The sequence below is a fragment of the Pagrus major genome, chromosome 21 (genome assembly GCF_040436345.1).
Source record: "Pagrus major chromosome 21, Pma_NU_1.0".
Lineage (NCBI taxonomy): Eukaryota > Metazoa > Chordata > Actinopteri > Spariformes > Sparidae > Pagrus > Pagrus major.
This window is the reverse complement of record NC_133235.1, coordinates 7,823,028-7,842,300: the sequence shown is the minus strand read 5'-3', so window position 1 is coordinate 7,842,300 and position 19,273 is coordinate 7,823,028. Positions and strand designations below refer to the sequence as shown.

General features: G+C 40.5%; 1 protein-coding gene across 5 annotated transcripts in view; it reads left to right on the top strand.

Moving 5' to 3' along the window:
* ctnnd2b (catenin (cadherin-associated protein), delta 2b) overlaps nt 1–19,273 on the top strand; it is a 145,063-nt gene that overhangs the window by 53,525 nt on the left and 72,265 nt on the right. For 4 of the 5 annotated variants that reach the window (XM_073491385.1, XM_073491384.1, XM_073491383.1 and 1 more), the window contains exons 3-8: nt 371–405; nt 3,339–3,455; nt 13,761–13,912; nt 14,184–14,357; nt 16,565–16,710; nt 17,928–18,166. In XM_073491385.1, the coding sequence (XP_073347486.1) occupies nt 371–405; nt 3,339–3,455; nt 13,761–13,912; nt 14,184–14,357; nt 16,565–16,710; nt 17,928–18,166 (863 nt within the window). The remainder of the gene's footprint in view (nt 1–370; nt 406–3,338; nt 3,456–13,760; nt 13,913–14,183; nt 14,358–16,564; nt 16,711–17,927; nt 18,167–19,273) is intronic. The other variant, XM_073491386.1, reaches the window with a different exon arrangement.

Below are 19,273 nucleotides of genomic sequence, written 5' to 3'. Positions count from 1 at the left end.
AACCTCTGCACTCTGTTGTTTTTGTCATCCCTCAGTAGCTTTGTCATGTTTTACCTTGTATCCCTCAGCAAGGTAAAATAATAAAATGAAAAAGCTGCAAATGGAGATGTTAGGTTTTCACCGGATGATAAACAGTGATATAAAACTCTTAAAACCAGTGCTTTCCATGGTATTCCTGCTTTATTGCAAAACTATAAAGTGGATTTTGATGAGAAAAAAGGAGTTTATAGCATATGAGGCTGATGGAAATGCTGTTAGTGTAAAATTGTCCTGCCACTGCACCAACAAACAAGAACAAAAGTTAGTGTAAAATGTAATTTTTGCTCATATTTCTAACCCTGTTTGCTTTTCTGTCGTTTGTCTCTTGCAGTTCAGCAGATGAGAAATTCCGCTGGAACAACCAAGGTAATATTTCCTCTTAAATGCTCCCAGCACATTTTGTCTGGTCCTCTATTGTTTGCATTCTGTATTGCTGACTGTGCTCCTTACAGTGGGAGCCATTGTATAAACAAAAAACCCATTATGCACCAACAACATATTGATACAATCCTGTACAAGAACTATGAAAAATGCTCAATCAAACTCTCTGCACTGCAACGAGGGTTAAAAAAAAGGCTTGTTCTGACAAAAAAACTCCTGTCTCTCAAATTCCCTCAGCCTTCCTCACCCCTTCTGACAGCTGAGTAAAGGTCAAGCAGCATTTACAAATAATTCTCAGCATTCAGTCTAACCTGTTTTGGGAGCCACATGGGAAGTGTTTTCCATAAAGGAGGAAACAAGAATCAATGAGTGTGAGGCCTTTCGATGATTTGAAAGTCAAATGAAGACACTTCTCTCAGCTTGACAACTTCTCTGACAGCAGTTTAGCTGAAGAAACACCACTCATGCATCACACTAAGGTCTCTCTCCCCCTCTTTGTCGCTCATGTTTAGATGTATAGGGTGTTGAGAGTAGATTGATTATCTGAGGGCAGGGTTGGTGACCTCTGCCAACAAAGAGGTGACTAAAGGCTTGTGGTCGGACGTATCGCACTGAAGCCTTTCAGTGTGTGCTGCGGTCCTCATCCATCTGTTGCACTGAGGCCCGACCACTCAGCCTCAGAGAACTGAATTTATACTCCCTCACTCCAATCAGACCTTTTGATCTCGTCATCACTCACAAATCATTAAAAACCCATCACTTCTGGATCAAGCAGGTTTAAAAATGAGTTTTGGCTGGGGTGTGTGAGGGTGAGACTAAATCCAGCGTAATGCCGCAGACAGCACTGGAAATGTTTCACCAACAGCATCAACATCATCAGTCTGCAATTGCGTCAGTCGAAGTCAATAAAATCAGCCTCCTAAATCCACTCACTAAGGCCTCTACTATTACCATCCCTCTCCCTCTCTAGAGATAACAGATTAATGTTGCCCCTAACACTCATTTGTAAGGTTTTATCCTCCTTGGCAGCCCTCTCTCACTTGAAGACACTGGGCATGTGATCAGTCTCACTCTGACAGACAAACAGCTCAGTATCTAAGTGCAAGGCGATGCCCCGTATGCTTAGATCCTGCAAGATTTGTTGCTGGATTATCAGCCAGGTTATACCCTTGACCCGGGGTTTACCCCGACATTACTCTTAGGTCTTATTGTATTTTGATGGCTCAGATGTGGAAGGATAAGTTAAAGTGGGCAGCTGTGGCAGTCAACTGTCTGGAGCCTTGAAAGGGCAAAAGTATACGTTTGTTTGAGAATATGTGCCACAATTTCACTAAAATATCTCAACTAATCAGAGCCTTAAAGTGTAGCTCGATGCCTAATCTCAAGTTCGGCTCAGTTTTCACTCTGGAATGAGTTTTAGCTAGCATGCCACACATTTTTATTTTTTAGGCTATTTAGAAATGCCATCAATTGGAAGACCACTGATGCTATTCATGATGTGGAACAGGTTTTTAATGAAAATGACATTTTTAAGCAACTGGAAATGATTTTGATTGTTTTGCCTGCATGTCCCGCAGCACAGTAAACATCTGTACATGAATGGATAGAGAACAATTAGCTATCCGAGGTTTTGGTAACCATGTTGGTGGAACATTCTGAACCTAAGTATTTTCAAACAAGATATTGAGAGCTTATATTGGATTTTCTTATTCCAATATTCTGTTGTGGACAGGAAGGATAGTTAGCTCAGCCACCATTTTTTTAGCCTAAATGTCCTTTTGGTGAATCTGCACAGTTTGCTTTTACTGTGATTTATTATGCAAATTGTGTCATTTGGTTTCTAATGGTTAAGTCATTAGTATAGCATTTACATGCCACATAGTCTTAAAGGGACAGTGTAAATATTTCTCCTCTTTGCCTGTAGTGCTGTTTATCCATCTAGATTGCTGTGAGTTGCAGAGTTTTGGAGATATCAGTCATTGAGATGTCTGCCTTCTCTCCAATATAATGGAACTAAATTGCACTCGGTTTGTGGTGCTCAAACCGCCCCCCCAAAAAAACAACCCAACAACAAACATCTCAACAAATATCTCTTTCCAGAAACCATGACCCAGTTACTCAAGATAACCCACAAACCCTGCCGTGAGCAGTTTCATGACAAAACTATTTTTTTTCCATATCACCGCACAGAAGAAAGCGTGCATCTACTCAAGGACGAGTACCTCATACTTGTGACAGCGTGGAATGTAAACATGAACGACTGAGCTGAGCTGTAATGTTAGCTGGTTTAGTTGTGTCTATGAGTAGATGTATGCTTCCTTTCGGTCGGTGATACAGAAAGAAAATAGTTCCGACATTAAACTGTTCACAACAAGGTCTGTGGATTATCTTGAGTAGCTGGGTCATGATTTCTGGAAAGTGACATTGCTGTTGAGTTTTTCAAATGTACTTTTTGGCGCCTTGGGCACCACAAGCCGAGCCACCAAGCCACCTAGTTCCGTTATATTAGAGAGAAGGCAGACATTTCTACAGCCAATATCTCCAAAACTAGGTGGATAAACAGCACTACATGTAAGGTAGGTAAGGAAAAATATCTATTTTTGATTTTTGGGTGAACTATCCCTTTAAATAAATCAGTATTACCATAAATTAATGCCACATGCTGCAAACCTGGGCCAGGATATTATCTCATCATAGAATCCCTGGTTGGTATCTGAGGCTCCAGGCAAACTGTAATGAAGCTGCCATGTATAGTCGCAGGATCAGTGGGGGCCCATAGCTCATTTTTGCAGGATCCCCCATTGGGTTAATCCAGCCACGAGTGTGTCTTGTGCCTGTAGGAACAGTCTGGAGATAGCAGAAAAAGCTGCCTTTTTGTTTCAACTCGTTTTTTTTCCTTCTGGTTTGTGCACATGCAGATGGACAGAAGGACATAGAGGAGGAGCTGACGACAGGCCTGGAGCTGGTCGACTCCTGCATCCGATCGCTCCAGGAGTCAGGCATCTTGGACTCACAGGACACTTCTACAGGAGACAGTAAGGCCGTTGTTATGATTAAGAGGGTTTAGTAAAGGAGAATGAGAAAGAAAACAATTTCTCCTGGTTCTCTTTACTGTGACAGCCAAGAAGGATAGCTGTAAAATAGGTGAAATGCAATCAAAGACCAGCAGGGATGGATACTCTGCAGAGCTGGAGTCTGCAAGTTTTGGCTGATTAAGCTGCTGAACGTGTGTGATTTCACCAAGTAAATGCTCCTAAAAAGCCAGCCTGCACTGCAGTACTACTCTATTGAGCAATATGGTGATAAACAGTGTGTTCAGTCCAGAATATAGAGTTAAAAGAAGAAAATCAGGTCCATTTTTAGATTCAGCTTGCTCACTTAAATACTTTTTTCTGATTAGCATATTCTACTCAGGGGTTGAACAAGAGGTTGTCTTTCGTTAGACTTTTCCAACAAGTGTAATGTATGTGAGTGGTGATCCAAAATATCTATACCACTTGTCTGATAGTGTGTACAGCATGGTTATGCAAGATTTTCTATAGTTCAGATTATTTTTTCTGTGGGTTACACAGATTTTCTTTGTCTCTTAGACAACAGTAAAGGATTATGCTTATGCTAACTACTTCAGTTTAGATCAAACGCCTGTTAAATCTTGGAATATCTTTTGCTACACAAGAATTTTCCTAGGTTTGGGCTACTGAACATGAAGACCAAGTCAAAACACTTTCATAAGCTTAACTTATGAAAGTTAAGCTTGAAACTAGTCGTCTGCAATAAAAAATCAAAAGTGAACTTAATTTGTATTGTATAAACCTGTGTATTATTGCCATAAACCTGTATTCACTGTTTTTTAGCCACTTGAGGGCAAAGCTCTGAACACAATAAGGATATATTATCACCTTAAGTATAAATGGCAACAGTGTTAGTTCAACTTGCGTATTCACACATCCAGTAGAATTGGAGCGACATTGGCCCCAAGTTGGAGTTGTGTTTCTGTAAATCCAGTAGTTTCCTTGCTACGTTTTGGTCTCCATTTAACTCTAAGGGAAATATCTGGCTCTTCAGCAGCTAGATGCTCCAGTTAGTCTCTAATTTGTCTGCTTTTTGTTGCACAGTACTTTTTTTTCAGAGCTTATTTCACTGAAAACAGCTGCCTGCTGAGCCACTCAGGTAAATTTGTAAGCCGTAAAAGCAAAAACAAAGGGCTAAAAGATGCTAAAGAGCTTCATAGAGCTGAGAGGAATTGGAGAATCAGGTGATAATTATCTTGTCATTTGATCCATTATTTCTATACATTTATTGATTGAAGTGCAGCCTTGATAAGCCCTCAAATGGTTCTTAGACTGAGAGCGCTAGAAAAAAAGTTTCACGAGTGTTGTATTGGTGCAGAGCAGTTATTTATAAGAGCCCTCGGTGAGATCCCAAACAACTCCCAGTGCCTCTCTGCTCCACTCTCATCTTTTTTCATTTGGTCCCAGGGATGATACCCATGTCTCTTGTATAGTCGACCCCATGGGAGAGAGGTAGCTGTCAGGAGACATGCAGAGTTGTGCCAGTAGTTTGATATGCTAATCCATCCTCGCTGAGGTGTCAGCTGGCCTGCTGTTCACAGTGCAGAGAGGGGAGGCACACACACGTACACACATGCAAGTACACACCACATGCACATAAAGCAGTAACTGCATGCACATAGACAGGCACGCATATATAATCACACATGAGGCATGAATTCTCATCAGGCATGAAGAAGTGCATACGCTGTTTATGCACACATGCTAAGCACTCACACACACATGCATGCAACACTAGGAATGGTAATATTGTTTGATGTTTTTGATGTTTCTGCTTGAATAACAGTTATGTAACTGACCACCTGACTGGTCCAAAAAGAAAAAAAGAGAATGAATGTGCAAGCGAGAGACAGAAAGAGACAGACAAAGAAGCAAGCAAAAGACAAAATGAGTGATGAAGAAAAAATTGCAAAGAAGAGATAAAGTAAAAATGACCATGTTTAAATGAGCTTTCACTTAACCCCTCCCCTAAACATTGGTTGTCCAATCATAGCTTAGCGACCATACCAAGGCCAGAAAAGCATTTGATTTCTCCACATGTTAAAGTGGTGTGCATGAGGCTGCAGAGATATTAGCATGTCCAGCTAACGAGTGAACCCCCTTACTGCAGCTGTGACAAACTGTTGTTTCCAAGGCCAAGGAGCACGTTGTTGATTAACTACCTTAGTTTGCGGGGTTAATTTCCCCACTGTGTCCTTGGAGCTATTAGAATTTGGCCTAACGTTTGTGCTCTGTCTTGATCTTTATTGCAGTTGGGCAAGTTTACACCTCAGCAACCGCAGCCAATGCTATCAAATAGCTAAAGACAGTTAAATCTACACAAATAATGTATTATTTCAACTAAATATGTTAGTTTGTGGGTTTACAGGCTATGCTAGGAAAAATTAAGTTCATAACAAGCCCATCGTCCATATAATACCCCCACTGTGTCCAAGAAGCTAATGGAATTTTTGCCAATCTTATCGCTCTGTCTTACTCTTTATTGGATTTGAGGAAGTTTACCCTTCAGCAACTTCAGCCAGATAGTGTTGCATTTTCCAAACACTTTGGTTTCTTTTGTAAAATCACTACTGTAGCATATTATTTTAAACAGGGTTATGTCACCTTGACCTATTTCCTTATCATACTAGTCCGACAATCCAATGCAAGAACAATGGTGTTTCTTTCAGGTCCTCTACATAAATCCTGACATAGACATGTTATGCCTCAACACGATATCAACTATGAAACCATAGAGTGCATCTTTATAAACCTTTTATAGGATTCTTACTTAAAAATGAGTCAGCTAGAAAAAAACATTAAAAAGTCAAATGTTAGCTTAATTAGCTAGCTGGCTAGCTACAGCTGAAATCAGACAATGAATGTTGTCATTTCAGCTGGGGAAAAAAAACAAAAACTTTGCTTTTGTCTGCCTCTGTCTGAATTCAAAGAGCGATTGTCTCAGATATGACTAAGAATTTTAAATGTGCCAGCGAGCATTCAATTGGTATTTGTTTTATTGTGGTTTAAAGGACAAACAAAAAGGAACAGTTGGTTGAAAATTTCTATTTGGCACACACGCCTACGGACACACAGCCAGATGCATACAAGCATGAAAAGAAGCATTATACACACATAACGTACACACAAACCTTCAAGACGTACACACACACAGCAGAATCCACGCCTTAACTCAGGCAGCTGAGCAGATTTGTGCAACACAGCACACAGAGTGTCTTCATGCTTCATGGTGGTGATGCTCGCCAGTGTGCACGCTAATCTGTGTGTATGTGACTGTGTTGTACGCAGATACTTGTGGACTGTGCATGCAGCTTTGTGTGTGTGTGTGTGTGTGTGTGTGTGGTGAACTGCGCATCCCTCCATTGGGTATCTAAAAATAGACAACTCATGAAATATTAAAATGTGTCAATAGAGAATGCTGGTCATGATGCGGAAGAAAAGCCACTCAGCTTCGTGTGTGTATGTGTGTGTGTGTGTGTGTGTGTGTGTGTGTGTGCCTGACAGAAGAAGAGATTAATGAGTCAGAGCGGGTCTATCAGGGTCAGACCGTGCATGACACCATGCATGCAGGTGTGTGCAGATGCAGTGTGTACACAGAGCAGGAGTGAGTGAAAAATATTTGTGTGTGTGTCTTGGGTCAGCTCTGCAAAGATATTAAAATGCAAAGGCAGAGACCTCCTTATGGCACCCCATTACTTTCCTCCTAATACACTAATACACCCCACCTCCTCCTACACACACACTCACTCACCTCAGATGGATTCAGTGGAGCCTTCAGTGTTTGCCATCTGAGTGATAATGTATTTATGAGGCCCTTCGCTCCCCTAAAGGCTCCACTACCCATATGAAACACACCTAAAGTGGCAAACAAAAACTGTGGAAAACATCCTCCGGCTTTGAACACACACATCTGGGTTTCGCGTGCATGTGTGCCTGAGTATGTGAATCCATCTGAAAAAGGCCTGGAGTACAAATTCTTCTATTGCATTATGTGTTTTGGTGTGCCCATTGGTGTATGTGTGTGTACTCACCCAAGACGAGCCTATATTGGACACAGAGGCCTTGACCTAGTAAACTTACCCAGCACCCTTAGCTTAATATCACATTTTAAATAATTCACAATCACCAGCTTCACTGCCTACAGGAGCCATTCGCTGTACTTTTAAGTGACTTTTCACTTTGGCCCAGCTTTATTTTCCAACGTGCTTATACAGAGTGACTCCATTCGCCGTGAGCTGCTGACTTTATCTGTCCCACGCAGTTGATGCTGGCCGCCGGCACACTGTGATTCTCAGTCTCTCTTTTTGAATTATCACAAACAAACAGCGTTTCTGCCCGTCTTGTGCTGTTCTTGGTTTGATTCTTGGACTGCTGGCAAAAAAGTGACATCAGTGGAGATTAAAGGGACAGCCTCTGTTGATAGAGTGCGGCTCAACAACTCCTTTGAGAGCGCAAATACTGAGCGCTAGGAATTTATAGGCCTACTTGGAGCTGATATAATGCATTAAATTTATTTTCCAGTGCAGTGACTTGTTTGCCAGAGAGGCAAACAGATGTAGCAGTTGTAAAAGTGGCAGGAGCACACTGTGCATTCACTGCAGCAGAATGCCACAGGGGGACATCATTTTTTAAGTAACATTTTGAGTTAAAAATGAGTTTTATTTATGTAATTAAAGTCTTTGATGAGGCGAATCATTGCTATCATCACCGAAAGTGAATTAATCAAGAGCACATCAAAAAATGTTATTGGTTTTTAATAAGAGGGATGGGAGAGTTTTGGCTCTCGCACAAGCTGCTCCGACCCTCCTGTCCTCCTCCTCCTCCTCCATGAAGTTTATTTTAAACTTCATGGGCCAGCAGAGTAAATTCAGTTTAAGGTCATAAAACATTCTCTAAATGCTGCTGTTATAATGGCCCTGTTCACATTTGGTATCAACCAATGAATGTGTCCCGAATGATCCGATCACAAGCAGACACCTTGTACAGGTACAGGTGTGAACGCCCTCAAGACGATTTAGATCCGATTACTCAGACCACATTCAGAGGTGGTCTGAGATGCATGAGACCACGTGTCCCAGGCCACTATGAAGGACCGCCTACTCAACCGACATCCTCCACAAATCAACCAGAAGAATGACAGGCACACTGGAGTAAACGCTGTCTGATTTCCATGTGGTTCACTGTAATCTCTCTGAACCTGCCAATGTTAGCAGCAAATGTTAATTTCAACTAACTATTGAACTAATAACCGCAATATTCCCAGACTCCCTTACAAATTGTGTGATTTTAAGAGTTGTTCTATGAGGAGAAACTTTGCAAAACAGCTATGGCAATTTCTAAAACATTCTAGTCTTCTTGAATTCAGCATTAAATAAAATACTTGAAGTTGTTTGTCCTTGTAAAAAGTCTTAGTGTGTCATTGTCTGTTCCAGCCTGTCTGCTTCTGTGTCTGAAGTGTGTCTTTTGGTCTTATCTCTCGATAGCTGTTGGAACACACTGTTTCAACTGATTTCATCATTCACACTAAATTTATGAAAGACAACATTTTATTGACAGTAAACATGTCAAATTTTACAAACACAGTAAACAGTAACTAATAAAGGCTCCTTCTTTTTTGTCCGTGGAGAAGTCCCCAGAAACCCTTCAAAAAACGCTTACTTTTGAGACTTGTTGCATGAGGAGAAACTTTATAAGCTTTGTGAAATGCTGTCTTTAACACATTCTTAACTATCTGGGCCTACTTGTTAATTCAGCGATGGTTTACGTGAAGATATTTCTTTCTTTGTGTAACTGAGATGCATGTTTTAATGTCAGGTATGTATTGACAGGCTTAAAACTGTCCGCTTATGATCAGTTTATTCAAGACAGATGGCAATACTAAATGTGAACAGCCTTTATGTTTCATGTGTGTGTGCTGTCATTTAAACACAGCCTCTCTGTGTTATGTGTCACAGTCAATGCGTAATTGCATGCTTAGGCTTGAAATTAAATGATCCTTGTGCAAATCACAACACTGAAAATGCCTCAGAAGCATGAATGAGGCTGTGTGTCAATTCAGAAATGAGGCATTTTATCACATTAGGCTTTGGCAGTAAGTGTGTGACATCATAGCCAGCCACTACTGTGAATCCACTGTTTCACAACGTCATCCGTAAATGATTGTACAGTTTTGTTACCACAAAGTGAGACGCTGACATTTGCAGTTTCACGACAAACTTGTGCACCTGGAGATACTAAATTACACTTCCACAAGTTAACTCATCCAAGATATTTAATCAGAGAGTCCATTTGATGTTACTGATTCATAAACTGAAAAGTGACCATTGACTAACTGTCTGATTTGATGGCTGACCAGCTGCTAGCTCTATGGTAGCTCACTGTAAGACTGGCCAGCTGGAGTCTGGCCGACTGATCTTGGGCAGAATTTGGATTAAAGCCTGAATGCGGAAGTGGAAGAGTAAGAGCGGCACAAACAGCTCCACTAGAAGGTGTTACACAGCAGTGTATGAGTGATTCTCACATTTTCAATTTTTACTACAGTTGACAGATGACATTACAAAGTGTAGAAAATGTGTAATGAGCCAGGGACTAAGCCCAGTCATTGGTACGGTTTTACAAATGAGAAAGAAAACATGATAAATGTATCTATCTCTAGATGAATAGTTGGGTTTTTGGAGGCTTTTTATTTATTTATCATGTACCCAAAGTGAGGTGAGTACCTTCTTTATATCGCTATGTGGTTTAAAGGTACAGTCACGGTAAAAAGTTTACATACACTTGTAAAGAAAATGTATATCATGGTAGTCTTCACTTCCAATGATTTCTACAGCTCTCATTTTTCTGTGATGAAATGAGTGGAACACAAACTACTTTGTAACAACAAATATTCATGAAGTTTGCTTCAAATCTGAATTTATTATAGGTCTTCTGAAAATGTGACTAAATCTGCTGACTTAAAAATATACATAAAGTAACTTGATCATCAATTCAGGTGATTATAGAAAGTTGTGTGAATCAGATTTTCTTTGTAGCATGGCCTCTTAACTTCTTCTGAGTGATTCTTTTGAGAACAGCTGGTGACTTTTCTGGGCCCATTTTAATAGAGCTTGTTTGATACACCCACTCGTCTCAGCCACAAACACTACAATGGGAAAGTCTAAAGAGCTCAGCATTGATCTGAAAGAGCACATTATTGATTTGAACAAGTCAGGAAAGGCCCTTGGAGCCATTTCAAAGCAGTTACAGGTCCCAAGATCAACTGTGCAAACAACTGTAAGTATAAAGTGCATGGCACAGTTGTGTCACTGCCATGATCAGAAAACTATCACCTGCTGCTGAGAGAAAACAGGTCAGTATGGTCAAGAGTCAACCAAAAACCACCAAAAAGAAAGTCTGCTATGAATTGGAAGCTGCTGGAAGACAGGTGTCAGAGTCCACAGTCAAGTGTGTTCTATATCAACATGAGCTGAGAGGCTGCTGTGCAGAAAAGAAGCCCTCGCTCCAGACGCAGCACCTTAAAGCTCGACTGAAGTTTGCTGCTGATCATGTGGACAAAGAAAAAACCTTCTGAAGGAAAACTCTGTGGTCAGATGAAACAAAAATTGAGTTGTCTGGCCACAATGAGCAGCAATATGTTTGGAGGAGAGAAGGTAAAGCCTTTAACCCCAAGAAAACCTACTGTCAAGCATGGTGCTGGTAGTATTATGCTGTGGGGCTGTTTTGCTGCCAGTGGATCTGCTGCTCTAAAGGAAGTAAATGGAATAATGAAAAAGCAGGATTATCTCCAAATTCTTCAGGAAAACCTAAAATCATCATCAGCAGATTGGGTCTTGGGTGCAGTTGGGTGTTCCAAATGGACAAAGATCCCAAACTCACATCAAAAGTGGTGAAGGAACGGCTACATCAGGCTAGAATTGAGGTTTTGGAATGGTCTTCCCAAACTTGACATCAACATCAAGAACATGTGGACTGTGCTGAAGAAACAGGTCCGTGCCAGGAAGCCAACAAGTCCAGAGGACCCATAATAAATTCAGTTTTGAAGCAAACTTCATGAATGTTTTTCAAAAATGAGAGCTGTAGAAATCATTGGAAGTGAAGACTGCCATGATGTACATTTTCTTTACAGGTGTATGTAAACTTTTGACCGCGACTGTATGTTGAAGGATGAGATTAGCATACTGTAATTTTACCAGATCTTGCCAGCATTAGACTACACAATATATTTGCCTTTCAAGATGGTCAGTGTGTCATAAACTAATCATACAGTCATTAAAGATCCAATTTATAAGAAACTTGATTTTTCAGTCTCATTACCAACTCGTGAAATACTGATGCTTTGGGATGGCGGGCGATGTATTGTAAATACTCGTAAGTATTTGACGAGTTGTGAATGAGACTAAAATTAACTTTCTTACAAATTGGACCTTTACGCATTATTGTCCTAGAGACATGGCAGACTACATGTTGGATCTTGACCACTCTCTGCTCCTCGTCAGTCTTGCACAACTTGTGTGACGTACATACTGTAGGTGATCAGGAAAGACCAACTTTTTTGGCTCACCTGACGGCACCACCAATATCAGAACTGCAGAAGAGCGCTCAGTGCTCTTACAGGTTAATACATCATAGAAGTTTACACAGTTAATTGAGGGTTGCCCACAGTGACTTGTGAAACCAACCATGAACAGAAATGTTTCCAGTTAGAATCTGACCAGGGACCAGTGATGTATGTCTTTCCCATCTCTAAAACAGTTAATTGAGTGGAACATATTTGTACCATCTGCTATCTGCTCCTGTCTCACAACTGACTGTAAACCACTACCCCTTTCTTTTAGGAAGCAGGTTATGTTCTGTCAGAGCAGGGTCAAATCTGAATTTTAGACACTGTTATGTTCTCATCAGGTTGTCTGTTCTCTCAAAGGTCAGCACTTTCATGAAGGTCTGCAACATAAATGTAGAAAAGCAAATTGACTAATCAGAGTGCTTCTATTGACGATAATTCTGTATTCTAAATGTTGGTGTCATAAGGGATCGATAGCAGCTCTAATCAAAGAAAGAAACATAAACCTTGAAAGTTCTCCAAAGATTAATACAGTAAGCCTTCCGAGTGGCCAATGGTTGCCAAAATGGTTCCAGCACAGAACTCTCTTGTTATTTTTACGTTTCTGTACGCAGATGGATTAAACAAACATGTCAATCAGTGACCCTGAGAGGCCTGTTTTTCTTACAGAGGAATGCACCAGGTTTGCTTTTTTCCTCTTTATGCTAAGCTAAGCTAATCAACTCCTGGCTGTAGCTTCATATTTAACACGCAGGTATGACATCGACCTTCTAACCCACTAACTCTGGCAAGAAAGCTTCAATACCCAAAATGCTCAATATTTCTTGAACTAAACTAAACTTTATGATGATGTATAAAGGCACAAATTACACTATTTTAAGGTTCCTTTACTCGTACGAAACACACACGTATTTAGTCATTTCAATACTTCCAGTGAGTAAGTTCACACTTGTGAAAGAAGAAACACTTTTATGTCACTCGCTGCTCCTCCTGCTGAATTATACAGAGAAATATGGAGCGGAGACAGAGACAGACAGGTGATGGAGGTAGAGACTGAGAGAAAGACAGAAAGAGTGTGTTCTAAATGGAGGTCAGGAACAAAGTGAGATCACAGGGTCACAGAGCATGAGAGAAAAAGAGTAGGGAGATACTGGAATAACATAGTGGCTAAAAAGCAAATGGGTGTTTCGAAAAAGAGGACAAGGAATTCTATTTTATTCAATTTCAGCTTCTCTTCCCTTCTCTCATCTTCTCTTCATTTCAAGGTCTGTTGCAGACTGCGACAGTTGTATTATTTGTATTAACATTTCATTCTTTTCCCATAAAAGAAATACATGATATGACATGTTGGACGTAAACTGGGTTACAAAAGCCTTCAAGGACAATGAACAGAATGACTCTTTATACAAAGATGTACTGTTAACAGAAGTAAAGTCATCTGAAAACGGTTACGTAAAAGCAGCGTGATGGAAGTGAAGCCAATTCTTCAGGTGGCCTTGACAGGGATCAAAACATTTGTTTCAAAGCACGACATAACCTCTCTTTACATCTCCAAATCTCTCTTTTTCTCACAGAATTGATTGAATTTACATAAAAGAAACAACCCTTGCAGCGAGACAACAAGTAGTTTCACTGCACAGGCTGAATGATCACCACTAAATATGTTTCACATACTTAATTCTTCTCTTCTTTGTCTCTTTCTCCACCAGGACAAGGACTTCTGTCACAAAGCGCTTTGCAGCTCAACAACCAGGATGCCTATGCAGCAGCTGGTTACCATAGTAACCAAGGGCTGGCACTTGGGGAGTCGGTCATGGGCCGCAGCGGGCAGGTTGGAGGGGCTGTTCACATCTACAATCAGGTACAACAGAGGGCTTCGTGTTTTTTTATATCCATTTTATCTTCTTCCATTTCCATCTTTCTCCACCCCTCTGCTTCTTTATCCTTCATCTCCTTATTCACTCTTTCTCACGCCCTTTTCCTTGTACCGTTCTTTGTTCACTCTCCTGTTTCTCATCCTCCCTTCCCCCGTCTTCCATCATTTCAATGCATCCTTTTCTTCTCCTCATTTGCTTCCTGACCTCTTCCTTACCTCCCCCCTCTCATCTTTCTCCACACTCTGATCCCTCCAGGTGACATCCAGCCGTGCAGCTGCCCAGTTAGCAGGAACAGACTCTCCCTCCCAGTCCCAGAGAGACTCATTTGCCCAGCAGGCCCATGGCAGCGCCTTCCACATGCCCAGTGACGGTGGACCTACACCTGCTGGACCACCCATGTATTACTCCTGTGCCACTTTGCCTGCACAGGTACAAATCCCTAGTGTGATTACTTTGATGCTATACTCATCATCTGACTGCTCTCAGTCGCGTACTGTAGGTTGAATGGTTGTCATAGCTACAGTACAGTATAACCCTGTATAACCTGGTGGAACCAATGATTTTTACACTTACTAAAGGCCTGTTTTATTGATTGAACCATTCCTTATACATGGAGGGAACACTTTACTGAAAATCTATTTTCTCAAATACTCACCCCTGTAGGCTTGAAAGATGGCTCTGAAAAGTTTGTACTCTGCTCCTTTGCAGAGGCTGGCAGCTTTAGTCAGCTTGGATTCACTATAGGTACATTGGTGTCCAATGGCAAACCCTGAGTCTTGGCAAAATAAGCCTCAAAACATCAATTGAAACTTCTCAAACTTCTCCTGCAAAATAAATCACTTCTCTGCAGTTCATTTCTGTGCTTTGTATGCCGGTTCACCACTATATTGCTCAAAACATTACTTTATGCAGGTATTGAGAGCTACATATGAGCAGTGGAAGTAGTGTTTTTTAACTGGAACATAGACCTACTGTTGATTAAAGCCAGAAAAGTCAATAATTAAATAGGTTTGATATGTTTTAACACTTTTTTAACCTTTGTAATGGGTTATGCCAGCATTGATGCAGAATCAATCCAATTAATTTCAATGGAATCGCAGCGATCAGTGCATTTGCTCATTAGGGTGGGAAAAAAAATCCTCACCTTGAATTACATTTTGGTGGTTGATGCTTTTTAGGCGGTTATTGTAATGAACAAAAAAACATCTTCTGAGTATACTATGTGAACTTTTTTGTCTAGTATGGGACTGAGCAAGGGACTAACTGTCAGCTAGAAAGCTAGCTAGCTTCCATTCAGTCACTTCAATAAGAAGCTTGTGTTGTGACTGACTAGCTTTGGCGTGCTCTTGGGTTGCTAGCATGTTTGTTGTTAGCTTGCCAGCTATGACCCCTACTGCCTCTGATATTCCTACCAAAACCCTAACCAATCTCAATCCTCTTGTCTAAGCAACCCAACCAACCAAGGTAAGGAGTACTAGCCAATCAGAGGCAGAGAAAAAAAATGGCTGCCTGTAGTTTATCAACTAGCACACAAGTAGTCCCTATGTCACCAAACCCTTTTTTTGCAAGGAGCAGGGGATGAACTTTCTTCAAAACATGACAAGACATGACCTGTTGACAAAGATATAAGGAAAAACTTTTGCACTTTGGTGACAGATACAAATCTGTGACCCACTGCTAAAATCCGGCCAGATAATTGTACAATGACCTAATAGAATAAACTCATCCTCGCACATATTAGTGTTGACTTGCAGAAGATTGCACAACTCCATTCTTTTGGGTGAACTACTTCACCACCAAAGTATTGGTTCAATTTGTGGCAGATGGTGAGTGCTTCACACACATGGTACCCCAGTGTGCTCTGCTGTGGTAGCCAAACTGTGCAGACTCTTCATCTAACCTAAATTACTGCTGTCCTGGTTGCAATTGAAGAAAGAGCTTATCCTGCATATTTCTTGCAATTAGTACAATGGGTTTATCAGTTCTGCAAGCAGTTTTTCTTTCAGGGTCGGTCAGCAGTGCAGCCACTATGCAGCAAACTTGTATTAAAGTCTGGTCTCTTAGCTGATGATTTACTCTTGTATTGCTTATGTTGCTGCACTGCGATGATTTCCGGGCTCGGAGTTTAAGATTTTAAGAACAGCATGTTAATCATGTCTTTGAATTAATTTCCACCGATTTACGGCACTGTTCTACTGTATCAGAAATTGGCAGCATCCTCACTTCAGCATGCCTTGACCGCGCTCATCTAAATTAATAGACTGTTGAAAATTGTACCTTTAGCTCTGTATCTGCAAGACCTAGCAAATATTTCTGCAACTTATTTCCCCAGTTGGAACAAAATGATAATGCATGTTTAGAATTCTTAGGGAAGTTCATTTGGCGGCCCATTGCTCGCAGTCGTATTTCAAGTTCATTTGGTTATAAAAGTTCAGAGTCATCCCTTCATGTTTGGTCTGATAACTCCAAGCTCTTCATCAGGATGTTATCACAGATTAGAGTCTCCGCTCTCTGGTTTTTCAGCCCCGGGGGGAGATGTTCATCTCTCTGAAAATAATGATATGAATAAGAAGAGTAGATGAATATTTAAAGTGAGTGACATTCCCCTTTAATGAAGTACAACTCCTCTATTACAGCGTGTGAGCTCCCCTCTCCAGGCGGTGGGATCCCCCACCAAGCTGCAGCGCCTGGGATCAGCCTCCTCTGACATGCCCAGCTACGCCACGCTACAGAGGGTGTCCTCGCCCAAACAGTCACCGAGCCGACTCGCCAAGTCCTACAGGTTGGTACAACTTCAGTCTGACCAGTTGATTTAATAAGGGCTTAATGTAAGGAGCACATTATGTGAGACTTTTACTGGCCCCAAAGCACAAAAAGAATATATCTGTATGGGGTCTGAAAGGTTGTGTTGATCAATATCATTGATTCACCAATTACTTCTCGGTGCTGAGACTTCTTGCTTTGAAAAACACATTCTAGCAAAAACTCCCTGCTTGTATTAGTTCTGTCAGACTCCACTGCTCATGCTAAAGTAGTTTTATAATGTACTTTATCCTGCTTCACCCTGCCTTGATACAAAACAAGTAGTTCTTTACAATAGATAATACAATAGGTACTGCAATTTTTTACCTGAATCTAGTATAAAACTAGTAAAAGGACCTAGAACACAAGTCTGGTCCCTATACCAGTTTTTTAATGGCTCTAATGGATTTGGCTGAATGCCAACCCAATTGCCAGAATAAATATGCACCGATATGTAATTTAACATTTGTTTATGTTGCGACTATATGTTTCTTTAGGTTAAATTTGCAATGTTATCTTGTGGCAATGCTGTGCTTGCACTGTGGTTAGGTTTAGGCACAAAAACACTTGTTTAGGGTTTTGAAAAGATCATGTTTTGGTTTAAAATACTTGTCTGGTCTTTAAGACATGAAAGTTTGGTCATAAACATGTAATGTGATCGTGATGTGACGTATTTTCTATGACACGTACAAATGCATCAGTAGCAGAAATGCAAAGTTCCAATATTTAATCTTGGCGAATGGCTCCTGAATGCATTGGACCCACAAACTTTGGGGTGTTGATTTGGAGTTTTTGCAACTCCATATTTTTTTAATATGGTCTACAGAGTTCTACGGACTGAATGGGGGATTTAAAACAAATTGTATAACCAATAAATCTTTGAAGAAGCTCCTGAAGCCCAATCTTTTCTGTTCACTGAAGAAGACAGTGTTAAAGCCCAAATAAACTAGCAGACTGCTGGTGGGCCCGTCATTACAAACTCATGCTGTGTACCCAAATGTTGTTCAAACCCACAGAACTATTTTAAATCTTCATGGAGAAATTTCCAAAGATACCAAACATTGTAAATCAGACTGCATTTTGGGGGTAATGTGAACAAAATGATGCACATGACTATAATACATCTAGTTGATGGAATGGTGCAATACATACATTTAATAAAGACCAACCAAGCTGTTTCATTTCCTCCCCCTGCAGCACCTCGTCGCCCATCAACATGGTAGCATCAGGTGGTGGCTCCTCCTCCCCGCTCCCCATGGCGGCCTCCCCAGGGGGAAACCACACCTCGTCGCCCATCCACCAGCTGAGCTCGGTGGTGGGCAGCTACGCCACCCTTTCGCCCACCAAGCGTATGCTGCATCACATCGGACCAGACTACAAGATTTCCCATGAGCTATACGCCAACGCAACCCTGCAAAGGCCTGGTAGCCTGGCAGGTAGAGGTCAGGAAACATTTATTATTATTTCTTTATGTGTGGATGTGTGAAATGCCATTGTGTTGTATATCCATTTTTGTGAATTGTCAACTTAACATTTATCTGAAATATATGTAGATGTAGGGTTTTCATTTCTGTAATACATTTGTTTTTTGTATGTATTGTATATGTTTATATACAAATTATGCAACAAAAATTGACATGCACCTGACATAGATACTGATGCAGATACTGTATTATTTAATGACCAATCGTTTTTATTTATTTTTCTTCTTTCACCAGCACTTAGGATAACCATAATTTCCGTTTAGTTTAAATTCCTATTTTTCATTTTTTAATGAGATTTGGTTGTAAGATTATAAATTATAGGGTTTCTTCAGGGCCTAATATGGCATTTCTGAGGCAGCTCCATTATGTTAGTTCCTGATAGTTGAGGTCACAAGAACCAACTTTTCATTCAGGCTTTGTCTAATTGGTATTCATGAGCATGAGCACAAGGATTGGAAGGAAAACACATATTACCAATATTTGATTAAATTGGCTCGAGGTTTTATCTAAAATGTATTAGACTGGTAATGTATTCATGAATTTCAGAACAAGAACATGAATGAGATTTCTTGTTTTTTCTAAAGCCCCCAACACAGTTTAAAGTGCCAGAGTTTGACTTTGTCTGTGGCTTTTTAAAAGGTGCATTTGTCATTATGAAATTATTTTTTTATTTTGTGGAACTAAATGTGAAGCTCATCATTTTAAAACTAATGGGCAACAACTATTGCCTGGTTTTGATCACAAATGTTAGTGATTATCACAACCCAAACATTGTCACACTTTCATGCCAATACCATATTTTTTATATGGTGCTTATCAGCAAGCAAAAGATATACTGCCAGACTCTCGTGGGAAGGTAAAAATGGTTCATGCAAAATGAAAATCAATAATATAATTACTCGCTAATTTGCACCACTTAAGTACAATGTCAGTCTAGTCCTATTTTATAACACATCACAGTGGTCCCGTGTCAAAATCTAGTGACAACACATTTATTCTTTCAGTTTATATTGTACTCACTTGGTGCATTTTCCTCAATGAAACTTTTTTCACCAAATT